This window comes from Peromyscus californicus, unplaced genomic scaffold (assembly GCF_007827085.1).
Source record: "Peromyscus californicus insignis strain IS unplaced genomic scaffold, ASM782708v3 Scaffold_16__1_contigs__length_79575227, whole genome shotgun sequence".
In the NCBI taxonomy this organism is placed as follows: Eukaryota; Metazoa; Chordata; class Mammalia; order Rodentia; family Cricetidae; genus Peromyscus; species Peromyscus californicus.
This window is the reverse complement of record NW_026294458.1, coordinates 31,214,382-31,228,174: the sequence shown is the minus strand read 5'-3', so window position 1 is coordinate 31,228,174 and position 13,793 is coordinate 31,214,382. Positions and strand designations below refer to the sequence as shown.

General features: G+C 40.5%; 1 protein-coding gene across 1 annotated transcript; it reads right to left on the bottom strand.

The window, feature by feature from the left end:
• Positions 1-6,819: 6,819 nt before the first annotated feature.
• Positions 6,820-8,196, bottom strand: LOC128111701 (tripartite motif-containing protein 43-like). Its single transcript, XM_052739920.1, has one exon. It carries the CDS (start codon positions 8,194-8,196, stop codon positions 6,820-6,822), a length of 1,377 nt encoding a protein of 458 aa, XP_052595880.1.
• Between the last annotated feature and the right edge of the window lie 5,597 nt (positions 8,197-13,793).

The following is a 13,793-nucleotide window of genomic DNA, read 5'->3' as shown; positions in this document are numbered from 1 at the left end:
CACAGAAAACCATGACTGGGACTGGACCTCTAGCAGGAATCTTAAAAGGTCTTATTAATAAAAGCAAACCCGGAGCCAGGTATTGGGGTGAATTCTGAAAGATCAGAGAAGCAGAACAAGCCACAGCCATCTCACCTCGCCAGTTCCTCAGCTGATCCTGTTTCCTCAAACTGGAAGCCTCTGAGTCCTCACCTGAATGGATCTCAGCTGAACTGCTGCTAAAAGCCTAAAAGCTTAACCAGGCTCTAGTTCCTGGTTTTCATGCCTTATATACCTTTCTGCTTCCTGCCATCACTTCCTGGAATTAAAGGCTCACTTTCTGGGATTAAAGGTGTGAGTCACCATGCCTGGCTGTTTCCAGTGTGACTTTGAACTCACAGAGATCCAGACGGATCTCTGCCTTCAGAATGCTAGGATTAAAGGTGTGTGTGCGCCACCATTTTCTGGCCGCTATATCTAGTGGCTGTTCTGTTCTCTGACCCTGGATAAGCTTCTTAGGGTGCTCAATATTTTGGGGAACACTATCACCACATGGACCCAACGCAGAGATCAATGGGCAGCGGGAGTCAGCCGCAGTGGATATGTCTACATCCCAGCTCATGCATTTTATTGTTCAGGAAAGATAACAGAAGACGGGGCCGAGAGATTATAAGAGCCAGGGTGCTCGGAAGTCGTCTGTGAAGCAGTCTGTCACAGAAATGGCTATGTAAACAAGACCAGAACAATGTTAACATCAATACAAGTGCTAACCCGGAAGGAAGAAAAATCTCATGGGTTCCCAACTCCAGACAAGTCATGATTGGCAACTGATGATTGCTGAGAGAGGAAAGTCAGCTTCCCCGAGGGGTGAGCCCTCTAATTTGCTATCTGACACAAAGTGGTCAGCCATGAGACGATATCCAAATAATCAACAAAAATAGCCTCAGCCGTTTCTAATTTTATAGTTGTATAATACATACGCATATATATATGCATATATATGCATATATATATATATATATGTTACAACAATAATCAGGGAAGAGGCAGCCATCAATTTGAGAATGGGAGCAGAACATGAAAGGAATTTGAAGAAAGGGACATGGCTAGAGCGAAGAAAGGGAAGACATTAAGTGAGATATATTACATTTTAATTTAAAATGTATACAAATGCAAAACATTAAATTTAAAAAGTCAGTACTGAGAGTTTCCAACACTTGAAACCACACTGATTACCCCCTGTCAGGAATTAAGCAAGTAAGTGTTCATCCATGTGGAGTTCTTAGTCCACAAGTATTGGAAACTGTTCTAATTATGTTTCCTGTTAGTATGATAAATACTTTGACAAGAACAATTTAAGGGACAAAGGGTTTATTTGGTTCACAGTTCAGATTACAGTTCATCACTGCAGGACCTGAAAAAGCTGATCCTATCCACAATCAAGAGGAAAGAGACAGAATTTATCCATGCTTATGCTCAGCTCTCTTTCTCTACTCATAACAGCTCAAGATCTCCAAGCTAGGCAGTGATGCCACCCACAGTGGGTCTGTGCTCCTGCCTCAATGAATGTAATCAGAATGATCCCTCACAGATATGGTCACAGATTAACTTGATAAAGACAATTCCTCACTTTCTGAGTGATTTTAGATTGTGTCAATTGTCAGTTAAAACTTAACCATCATGGACACCAAGTCTCATATGTATGGAGAATTCAATATTGCCTTATTAACATTTCCCTATTTCATGAATTATTTATGCTACTCAATATTTCCACACCTAAAGCAAAGCTCTGTGCAGGAAAATCACCAGTTAAATGTTCGGAGAGTTCGAACCTTTTTTAGTTGTCAATCCAGAATTCCAAACAATATTCAAAATAGGTCTCTAGTCATCAAGCTGTAGAAATGGACTCTGAAAGTATTGTCTTAAAATAGGTTTTTCTTTATAATGAGCAAGCAGGTCTGGGGATTTGGGGACTATAGACCAATGGCTTCTATATCATGGGAATTTCTTCCAGAACTTTGTAAGCATATAAATGCTTAGTCATTATTTTGGAAAAACAGAATCAGAATCCATCCATCTTGAGTTGAAGATGGAGACAGCCTTATATTTTACAGAGTCCCTGGGCAATTGCTATGACCATTCTGATTTTGGAAACAGGATTTTGACAAATATCCTCCAGGGCAGTATTCTTAGCCCAGAGCTCACAGTGAGCATTCTGGGTCATTAAATACTAAAAAAAGGAAGGGGATAGTTTATCTCAGTGCTTGTTTTATATAGAGAGTACTTAGTAATTGAGATAACTGTATCATTCCAACTGGGTCCAACAATTATTTAGTACATTCTGTTTACCAAGCTCTGTACTATGAGCCTGGATAACCCTTACATTGGATACATGATATTCCTATTGTTATTATGGAGTAAGAACACTGAGACTAGAGAGTAAGAAATGTCACCAAGGGCATGTAGAACATAATGGTGCCACTAGCCACCCACATACATTTGCAAGTCATATTTTCATACCTCTTATATAATAAGTTTCCAATGTTTGTCTCTAGGAATTTTTAGTTTAAATTATCAGTTGTATAGTAACCTAATGAAGTTGAAGGCAAAATTAAAAAAAAAAAAATTTAAAAAGTATTTAGCATCCCATTGTGAAATGAACTACTGTTAATATTCTAAAGTATTATTGTATCCTTTCACATATTTCATGCAGTTTGAACTTTTCATTTTGATATATAGTAGTTACATGTACAATACATTTTGCTTTGAGATGAGATTTCCCTGAGTATTTTTCTACAATATTATTATTCCAGAAATTACATCTTCAACAGTTTAACTAAGATTCTATTTGTATGATATAACCTTTTTTCCTGGCTTTGGATTCCTTAATTACTTGTACTTTTTATTATAACTAAAACTGTACACCTCAGGACTTTTGTCCAAAAATCTAATTTTACATATAATTCTAGAAGAATGGGAATGAGCTAAGAATGGGTAAACTCTGAATAATATGATATGAAAATTTCCTTAACAAACTACCATAGACTAGGTTGCTTGGACACCAAACATCACTTTACCACCATGGTGGCTTGGCAGCCTAAGGTGAACAGCCTGGCCAGGTGGTTTCTGCAGAGGGCCTTGTTCTGACTTGCAGATGCCTACAGTCATGCTGTGTTCAAGGACAATGGAAAGACACTCCATCCCTTGTAAGAGCAACAGTGGCAGCCTGTGGTACTCTACCCTCATGACCATTCTGAATCCACCCACCCTGTAAAGGTCTAACCTCCTAATAGCAGTACATTGTGGATTAGATTGGGGCAGACAGAACACTGGATCTTTGAGCTGGTGTGTGATATGGTTTCCATTATTACTAATTTCCTCAATGAGTAACACAACTTTACCTCTTCACTCAACTGATGAAATGGTCCTTGAGATCAATGGTTTTCTCCTGTTTCTCAAGTGCTGGGATTAAAAGTGTGCGTCACCACTGCCTGGCTCTGATTCCAGTGTGGGCTTAAAGTCATAGAGGTCTAGATGAAACGCTGCCTCTCAAGTGACAGGATTAAGGGTGTGTGCCATCACAGTCTGGCCTCTATATCTAATCTAGTGGCTGGATCTGTCCTCTGATCCCCAGGGAAGTTTATCAGGGTACACAGTATATCATTACATCATTTCCGATGTAAGGGTTTCTAAACTACCTAAAAGTACATAAAGCAAGCTCACCACTAGTGTGGTGGTTTGAATAAGAAAGTCCACCCTACATAGACTCATATATTTAAATGCTTAGTCACCAGGGAGTAGCACTGAGATTTGAGAAAGCTTAGAAAGTGTGTCCTTGCTGGAGTGTGTCCTTGGAGGAAGAGTGTCATGGGAGGCGAGCTTTGAGGTTTAAAAAGCCTATGTACAGTGAAATCTCTCTCTCTCTCTCTCTCTCTCTCTCTCTCTCTCTCTCTCTCTCTCTCTCTCTCTCTCTCTCTCTCGGTCTATGGATCAGGATGGAGTTCTTAGCTGTTTCTCCAGCATCACACCTGCTTGCTGCCATGCTCCCTGTCTCCATGGTCCCTGCCATGATGATGTCAGACTAAGCCGCTGAAACTGTAAGCAAGCCCCCAATGAAATACTTCCTTTATAAGAATTGCCTACATCATGTAGATGTAACCAACGGTCTTATAAAATAAGAAACACAGAGCCAATTCAGAGAAGAAAGCCAAGAGGTCAGAGCTAAGAGCCTCACCCTTCCTGATTCAGGGATCCTCTCCAGCCAAGAGAGCTCTCCGAAAAGACCTACTTCCTGTGTGTCTGTCTTTAAAGTCTTCCTGTTCTGCCTTCTCATTGGTTGTAAACCCAAACATGTGACTGCCTCGTCACTGCCTGAATGTACCGCCCTCCAGGTCCTTAAAGGCGTGCGCCACCGCCGCCATGCACTTGCTATGACTCTAATAGCTCTGACCCCCAGACAACTTTATTTATTAACATACAATTAAAATCACATTTCAGTACAAGTAAAATACCACCACAACGTCATGGTGTCTCTTCTCAGCAAAAGAACAATGACTAAAAACTAGCATGCATGCATGGATTCCTTGTTTTTGCTTTTGACTACTGATGTGATGTAACTAATTGCTGCAAGTTCCTGCCACTGTGACTTCTCCAGTATGATGGACTATAGTCTGGAACTGTGAGTCAAATAAATCCTTTGGACCTTCAGCTGCTTATGTCATTTTATTTTAGCTCAGCAACAAAAAATTAAACAAAGTTTGTTTAAAACATATATTTAGAAGTTTGTAGAAAGATAAAGTGTGGAAACATTTACTAGTTTCCACCCCTCTTAACATCCAATGTTTAAAAAGTAACTTCTAGGGCCTGGATAGATGGCAGGTCAGTAAAATGCTTGTAGTCCAAGCATCAGGACATGAGTTTGGATTCTTAGCTCCTATAGACTCTGGACACTGTGGTGTGTGTATACAGTCTCAGCACTAGAAGTCAGCCATAGGAAGGTATTTGGAGCTCACTACCAGGCAGTGGTCAATGAACATTTCTAGGTTCAGTGAGGTCCTTTCGCAAAAACTAGGTGGAGAACAATTAGAGATGACACTAGCATTTGTTTCTACTGTAAGTTTGCAAGCACACACATGTGCATAGGCAACAGGATACACATGTGCACACACGTACACAAATATGTACAAATGCATACAACAAGCACTTGTGCAAAGTTACTTCCTTATTTTATACAGAAATGTCCTCTAACTTTAGTTCCTAATGCTTTGTTCATTCATCTATTGCTTGAAATACATCATGCAGAATATATGAGAAAGTATCTGTGCACTGTATAAAATTAATAAATGCTATACCATTATTTATTAAAGATTTTTTATTTTTTGTAGTTTTTCTCTTTTATCCTGTACACTTTTGAGGGCCTGACACCCAGCTCCCAAATAACTATATGGAGAAACATTCTTTCTTCTGAAAGCCTGGCCTTAGCTTGGCTTGTTTAAAGGCAGTTTTTCTTATCTTAAATTAGCCAGTCTACCTTTTGCCTCTGGGGTTTAACTTTTTCTAATTTTGTATATCTTTTCTTTACTTCTTACTCTGTTTCTGGCTGTGGGGCTGTGTGGTCCATCCCCAGGATCCTCTTCACCTCCTTTCCTCATTCCTTCCTTTTCTCTTATTCTCCTTCTATTTATTTTCTCTAATTGGCATCCCCACCTATCTCTCTCCTGCCTAGCTATTGGCCATTCAGTTCTGGATTAGGGTAATCAGGTACTTTAGACAGGCAAAGTAACACAGACTCTCAGAGTTAAACAAATGCAAGACATCTTCCCTTCACTCAACAAATATTACACAGGATAAACAAATGTAACATATCTTCAACTAATATTCCACAGCAGTTTTTCTCTTGGGATGGGTTCTTTATTAAATACCAAAGTCATGCATTAGATTCCTTTATTTCTTCTTAAAGTGCTATCATACCATTTATATTAGCATAATATTGTCAGAATTTTAAACATTATTAGAATAGCCAGGCATTTGGTCAATATTCAGCCTGGGTCAAATATTCAATTTCAGAGAAAAGGAAGAGGAAATGGTAGTTATAAATATCAACTCAGATTGTACTGGATCGGGTGGTGCAAGCTTTTAATCCCAGCACTCCTCGGGCAGAGGCAGGTGGACATCTTTGAGTTTGAGGCCTACATATGAGTGAGTACCAGTAAAGCCAAGAGGACATAGTGTGACCATGTCTCAACAAAACAAACTACAAAAACTAGAAACTATGGAGTAACATTATTAGAAATGTGGGCTATGTCTCTGTACCCCCTTTTAGTTTTTCTTTTATTATTTTTATTAAGAGTTTTTCTATTCATTTTACATACCAACCACAGATCAGCCTTCTTCACACTCCCCAACCACAGCCTTCCCCCCCCAAAAGCACCCCTCATTCCCACCCCCTCCATTTTAAACTCTCCGATGGGGATTCAGCAGAGCATGGTACATTCAGTTGAGGCAGGTCCAAGGCCCTCCCCTCTGAACCAAGGAAGCAAAAGGTGTCACACCTTAGGCACATGGCTCCAAAATGCCCACTCATGCACCAGGAATGGATCCTGATCCCACTACCTGGGTCCCCCCCCTCCCCAAATAGCTCAAGCTAAACAACTGTCTCCAGTAACCAGAGGCCTAGTCTAGGCCAGTGATCGCTCCAGAGTGAACCCTGTTTTAGACATGCACTCAAATACAGTGTCTGGAAAGAAAGAAACAACCAATTTTTTTTCCATTATAATAGTATTTTATTATTTAATAGCAATAAAAGAGATAACAGTACAGTAGGAAATATTTACAAAAACACTAATGTGCTGGATTAAAGGTTCTCCCTTCAAGGCCACTGGAGAAGAAAGGCAGGACAGGGTTTTGGAAAGTGCCAGTGGGGTACCTGTATATTAGGGAACTCTTGGCAACATTCAGGAAACTTAAACATCCAACTTCACAATCAATGAGCACCCCAATCTTGCCCAGGGGCCTCTCTATATAGTGCCGGAAGACTGGGGATGTGGTGAGGAGACTGTAATGATTACCCTCCTTCACACACACAAGAAGAAAGGCACCTTCATAGTCAATCATTTGGTTGGTATTCCTTAACCAGGAATCCTTACAGACCCCTACAGCCCAGTCCGCGGAGTCTTGCAAATCCACCTCCCAGTAATATTTCCCGGAAAAGAAGTTCAAGGATCCCCAGGAAGCCAAATAGCATCCAACAGAAATCATAGATGTGTCCTTACTGTGAGGTCCGAAGCTGAATTTTCTCAAGACATTAAACAGGTTCATCTTGTAATGGAATGGGGATACATTTTCAAGGAAAATGTGCACCTGGATGTGCTTCACCCTTTCAGTCAGTCCAGTGATGGGTAGGGCCTTGAGTTCTGGTCGCAGTGCCTGGGGCATGCTCAGCTGCATTGACTCACTCCTTCTGACCATGTCATCCAAACCCTGGAGCAGTACCACATATGGCTCCTGGGACATTGCCATCAGCTCCTGATACATATCTCTTAGTTCTTTGCTCTTTTGGACCATCATGGCTTCACTCTTCCTCAGTTTCTCTAAAACACATTGGCCTTCCTTTCTCATGCACTCGATATGTTTCTCTCCCTCTTTACAGAGGAATGGATGCAGCTCCCTATATTCGGTCCTGATCATTTCTTCCCGCAGAGTCACATATTCCATCCACAAAGATGCTGTTCTCTTCTCTGTCTCGATATTCTCTTGATTTTCTTGGATCTTCTCCCATAAAGATGCCATCTGCTTCAGAACTCTTTCCATTTGAAGGTCAGCTGCTGCCTCAATGGAACAATGTCTGTGACCTCTGTGCTCATGGGAGTTAGAGCAGAGTTGACAGAGGAAGAGCCTGCTCTCAACACAGAAGATCCTCTTTGTCTCCTTGTGGGTCACACACTTATGCTCCTCAGAGCTCAGGTCCTTCATGAGTTTGGCTTGTCTGGCAATGGACATCAGCTTCTTCAGAACAACATTGGTTCTCATTTCCTTCTTTTGGCATGGTTCCCGACACATAGGGCAGTGGACTGGAGGTGGGGTGTCCTCCCAGGAAAGCTGGAGGCAGGCTCGACAGAAGCTGTGGCCACAGCTTATGGTGACTGGCTCTGTCAGGCAGCTCAGGCAGATGAAGCAGGTGAGTTCTTCCTGGAAGGCTTGTGAGATGTCTGACTCCATTTTCCCACGGAATAGACTCTGTTCTCAGCAGTGTCTGCTGGGGACACAACAATATTAGCTCAGCTCTGTGGAGTGATCCTCAATGTGAGGGCCAGGAGGATCTAGCAGTCTAGGAGCCAGAAGGTATGGAAACACACTCTGTCTGGTCTAGAGAAGAATGAACCTGGCTGACCCCTGGAGTGTCCTTATATACTCTCTGGAGACCACACCCACTCTCAATAGCAGTAATCTGATTGGATGGAAGATCGAATTACAAATATGCCCAATACTCAGAAAAAATCCTCCACAAGTTTTCCTGAGTCACACATCTTATCTGGGTGTGATAGGTCAGAGCTTTAATCCAAGAGTCCTAGCCTCGGGCTGTTGAGGCAGGAAGAGTTTTAGTTCAAGGTCTCCCTGGAGTATACAGTGAGAACTTCTCTTAAAAGAAAAAATAAAGACCAATTTTACTACAATATTTCACTGTTTCTAAATATTTTGAGATATGCTTATATTTTCGGTTTACCTTTTGCAATTTAGCAGTTAATGATATCAATCTGTGATTTTAGCAAATATCAACATTAAAAATTCCTAATAATTCCTTGAGAATTTACTTCAACTCATGTTTATCATAATCACCTCAACTGCAAATTCTTCAAGATTCATCCCTTTTTCTACCCCCTCCCCTTTCTGTTCTTTCCTTCTTGCATTTTTTTTAAATACATGGGGAAGCAAGGGAAGGGATGGTGGTGGCACATGCCTTTCTGCTTAACAGTCAGGAGGCAGAGGCAGGCATGTCTCTGAGTGTTTCAGGCTAGCCTGGACTACAGAGTGCATTCCAAGACAGGTTCCAAAGCTGAACAGAGAAACCCTGCCTAGAAAAAAAAATAGAAAAACAAACAAACAAACAAAAACCTGTGATAAGGGGAGAAAAAAAAAGATGTTTAATGAACCAAAACCCAAGAGGCTATGATTCGTCTTGTGAGGGAATTTTCTGGATTGAATCACTGGAAATAGGAAAGCCCACCTAAACTCAGATGTTTTGAGATGTGAGAATTCATCTAGAATCTTAGCTGTACCTTCTGTTGGCAGCCTGTATAAAGGACATGGAAGAAGGAAACTCTTTCATCTTTGCTATTTCTCTTCTTGCTCTTGTTCTCAGTGGCAAGGTCAGTCCTTCACTGGTGTAGGACCCTACTTTTTGGGTTAACTATTAAGAGGACTGGCAGGTAAAGGACCTTTTGTATTATTTATGTAGCAAGCCAGTTGTTGACATTGAGATATGTTTAGTATTTAGAGAGCACGAGGGATCATAATGAGTATGTTAAGATAGATTCCAAAGAGTGTATAAAATGAGGATGAGGAAGACTTAAAAATTAAATGTGACTTAATGAATCCTAGACTAGTGAAGATGTCCTGTATGTAAAGTTTGTTTTTTTTTTTTTTGAGATTTGTAGCTAGAAATATGGTTCAGATAAGGATTATTCCAAACTGAGTTGGAAGGAATCCTACAGATGAAGTCAGGAAATGTGATATCATTCATGGTCTGGCTTCACTGTAGCATCTTTCCAGTGTTGGAATTAAAATCCGTCCAATCGCAGGTGTTACATGATAGGAGACCAAGAGATGGAGCCTACTGCTTCCCCTTAGCCAATTACCTTTGCCTCCATGTCATTGCCAGAACCTGGAAAGCCTTAACCCTAGTTGATAGGATCATAGAAGCCATTTAGAAACTGCCTTTGAGAATACCAGGCCCCAAAAGGCAGATGATTGGCTTCATTGATGTGAACATTTGGGGTGTGAGCTAAGCTGTTTCAGAGCTCTCTGATCTTCCTCTTTGGGGGTCTCAGGATTAGGAAGTGTGGGTTGTGTTTTCACTTTCCTGAATTCTCTGTTTAGTTCTATAGCCCATTTTTAACTGAGTTCATTGCTTTCTTGATGTCCAGTTTTTTGAGTTCTTTACTTATTTAAGATATTATCCATCTAGAGCGTGTGTAGTTGGCAAAAATCTTTTCCTATTCTGTAAGTTGTTACTTTGTCCTTGTGATGGTGTCCTTTGCCAAACAGATGCTTTTTAAGTCCATGAGGTTCCATTTATTAATTGTTGCTTTGAGCGACTGTACTATTGGAATTCTGTTTAGAAGTCCTTTCCCGGGTCTAGAATATTCTCCACTTTCTCTTTTATTAGGTTCAGTATATGTGGTTTTTTTGTTGATGTGTTCGATCCACATGCAGTTGAATTTTATGCAAGGTCGTTGGTATGGATCTATTTTCAGTGTTCTGTGTTTTGAGGACATTATCCATGTTTCAGATAGAAACAATTACAGTATGATCCTAGAAAAACACAGTGGTCCACCTGCCCTGGAATGCTGACATAATCCTACTTAAACCCAGATATTTGTTGTTGCTGTTGTTTATTTGTGTGTTGTTTTGTGTTATTGTTTTGATTTTTTTGTTTTTGTTTTTGTTTGTTTCTTTTCTTTTCTATTTCTCTTTTTTTTTTTTTTCAATACAGGTTTTCTCTGAATAACAGCTCTGGCTGTCCTGGAACTCACTTTGCAGACCATACTGACCTGGAACTCACTGAGATCCTCCTACCTCCCAAGTGTTGGGACTAGAGGAACGTGCCACCAAGGCATGGCCTAAACATAGGGTTTTGAAGTACACATGTGGATAACAGGCAAGCTGCTTACCTGTTTTTATCAATGGCAGAGGATCAAAACATTGACTTTAAATAATTGATCTATTCCATTGAGTTTACCAGGAGATTTTTTTCTGCATTTTATTTTTTGGAACATCATTGCCTTTCCTTTATGATTTCTTACTCTTCTGATCCTTACAGAAAATATGAATCCCCAAGTAAAATGGGTCCAATATGAGTTTCTGTTTCTTCCTCATTGAAATCCTGCCTTAGATGCCAGACATTCACTCTCCCAGCAGACTTTCATCCTCCAGCCCCAAAGCATTAAATTCTTATAGGATAATCTGTTATTTAAAAGGGTATACTATGCTCAAATTACTTTTAGAGAGGTTAATCGTCGTGGAGATTGGAAGCATTAGGATCAGAGGTTCTAGGCCAACATCACTTAAAACTTGATTCCTAAATCACCAATATTATGAGGCCCCAATTTTGAAAAGGAAAAAAAAATGGAAAGAGCTATTTCTCAGTTTGCAGAGTACTTGCTTAGAATGTACTAGGCCCTGGGTTCACTCTTCATCATCACAGATAATCAGGTGTGGTGTCACATGCCTGTAATTCCAGTAATCAGCAGATACAGACAGATACTATAGGTCATACTTAACGACAGATAGAGTAGCAGACCAACCCGGGATATAGGAGAATGTTTCTCAAAATAATAATAATAGTAGTAGTAGTAGTAGTAGTAGTAGTAGTAGTAGTAGTAGTAATTCTGAGGAACTCAGTTAAGAGTTTCAGCTTGGTATCCACCTTGCCTCTTCACTTAGAGTAGAGCACAGTCTCTTAAATGTCAAACATGGTTTCTTCTTTTAGGCACGTGTTACTTTCTAGGTAGTTGATGCCTATGTTTAGATAATTGGTGGTTTCCTACACCAATGAGACAATAAATCCAAAGGAAATAAAAATTCAGTATAGAAGTATCAAATACCAAGTGGCAGGAGAGCGTACTATAGTCACCAACAGGGGATTGCAAGCAATAAGACCTGAGAATTCAAGGAGACTATAGTAGGTAAGGCCAGTCTGAGAAATCTGCCTTCTAGAGAGCATGGTATGGTGGGAAAGAGAACAGAATAGGTTGGGCCAGGAAAGAAGCCCTTCTCATTTGATAATACACAGACTCATTAATCAAAGTAATTATTAGGAGGACCAATTACATGAAAGACCGAAGCAGGAACATCACAAAATCGAACCAAACCAGGACAACTTAATGGAACCTAACTCAAAACCACACAACCAAACAAAAACCAAAATCCAAACCAACAAAGACCCCTGCCATAGCCCTGTGAGATTCTTGTGTCATCATATTCTCTGTGCCCCACATCTACTTATCCCAACCCAATAGCCTGTAGAGATTGAGGGCATAATATTGTTTGAGGGTACTTGGTCCATGTTTATGCCATCCCATAAGTGCACTTTCACTATTGACTATCACGTTATTTATCCAGAGGTTGGGTTGTGGAATGAAAACTGTAAACTAACCACTATAACCTGCCACTGGGCTCTGAAATAATCATATGGAGAAATAGTCTTCTTTATGAATGCCCGGCCTTAGCTGGGCTTGTTGAAAGCAGCTTTTCTGATCTTAAATTAGCCAGTCTGCCTTTCGCTGCTGGGCTTTTACTGTTTTCTGTTTTTGTAGAAGTTTTCTTTACCGCTTACTCTGCTTCTGGCTGTGTGGCTGGATGGGTAGGGGGCTGCTCCCCAGCATCATCCTCTCTTTCTGCTTTTCTCACGCCTTCCTCTTCTCTTATTCTCCTTCGATTTATTTTCTCTGACTGGCAACCGCATCTATATCTCTCCTGCCTAGCTATTGGCCATTCAGTTCTGGATTAGGGCAATCAGGGATTTTAGACAGGCAAAGTAACACAGACTCACTGTGTGAAACAAATGCAACACGTCTTTGCATCACTCAACAAATATTACACAGCATAAACAAATGTAACATATCTTCAACTAATATTCCACAGCAGTTTTTCTCTTGGGATGGGTTCTTTATTAAATACCAAAGTCATGCATTAGATTCCTTTATTTCTTCTTAAAGTACGATCATACCATTTATATTAGTATAATATTGTCAGAATTTTAAACATTATTAGAATAGCCAGGCATTTGGTCACTATTCAGCCTGGGTCAAATATTCAATTTCAGAGAAAAGGAAGAGGAAAAGGTAGTTATAAATATCAACTCAGATTGTACTGGATCGGGTGGTGCAAGCTTTTAATCCCAGCACTCCTCGGGCAGAGGCAGGTGGACATCTTTGAGTTTGAGGCCTACATATGAGTGAGTACCAGTAAAGCCAAGAGGACATAGTGTGACCATGTCTCAACAAAACAAACTACAAAAACTAGAAACTATGGAGTAACATTATTAGAAATGTGGGCTATGTCTCTGTACCCCCTTTTAGTTTTTCTTTTATTATTTTTAGTAAGAGTTTTTCTATTCATTTTACATACCAACCACAGATCAGCCCTCTTCACACTCCCCAACCACAGCCTTCCCCCCCAAAGCACCCCTCATTCCCACCCCCTCCATTTTAAGCTCTCCCATGGGGATTCAGCAGAGCATGGTACATTCAGTTGAGGCAGGTCCAAGGCCCTCCCCTCTGAACCAAGGAAGCAAAAGGTGCCACACCTTAGGCACATGGCTCCAAAATGCCCACTCATGCACCAGGAATGGATCCTGATCCCACTACCTGGGTCCCCCCCCTCCCCAAATAGCTCAAGCTAAACAACTGTCTCCAGTAACCAGAGGCCTAGTCTAGGCCAGTGATCGCTCCAGAGTGAACCCTGTTTTAGACATGCACTCAAATACAGTGTCTGGAAAGAAAGAAACAACCAATTTTTTTTCCATTATAATAGTATTTTATTATTTAATAGCAATAAAAGAGATAACAGTACAGTAGGAAATATTTACAAAAACA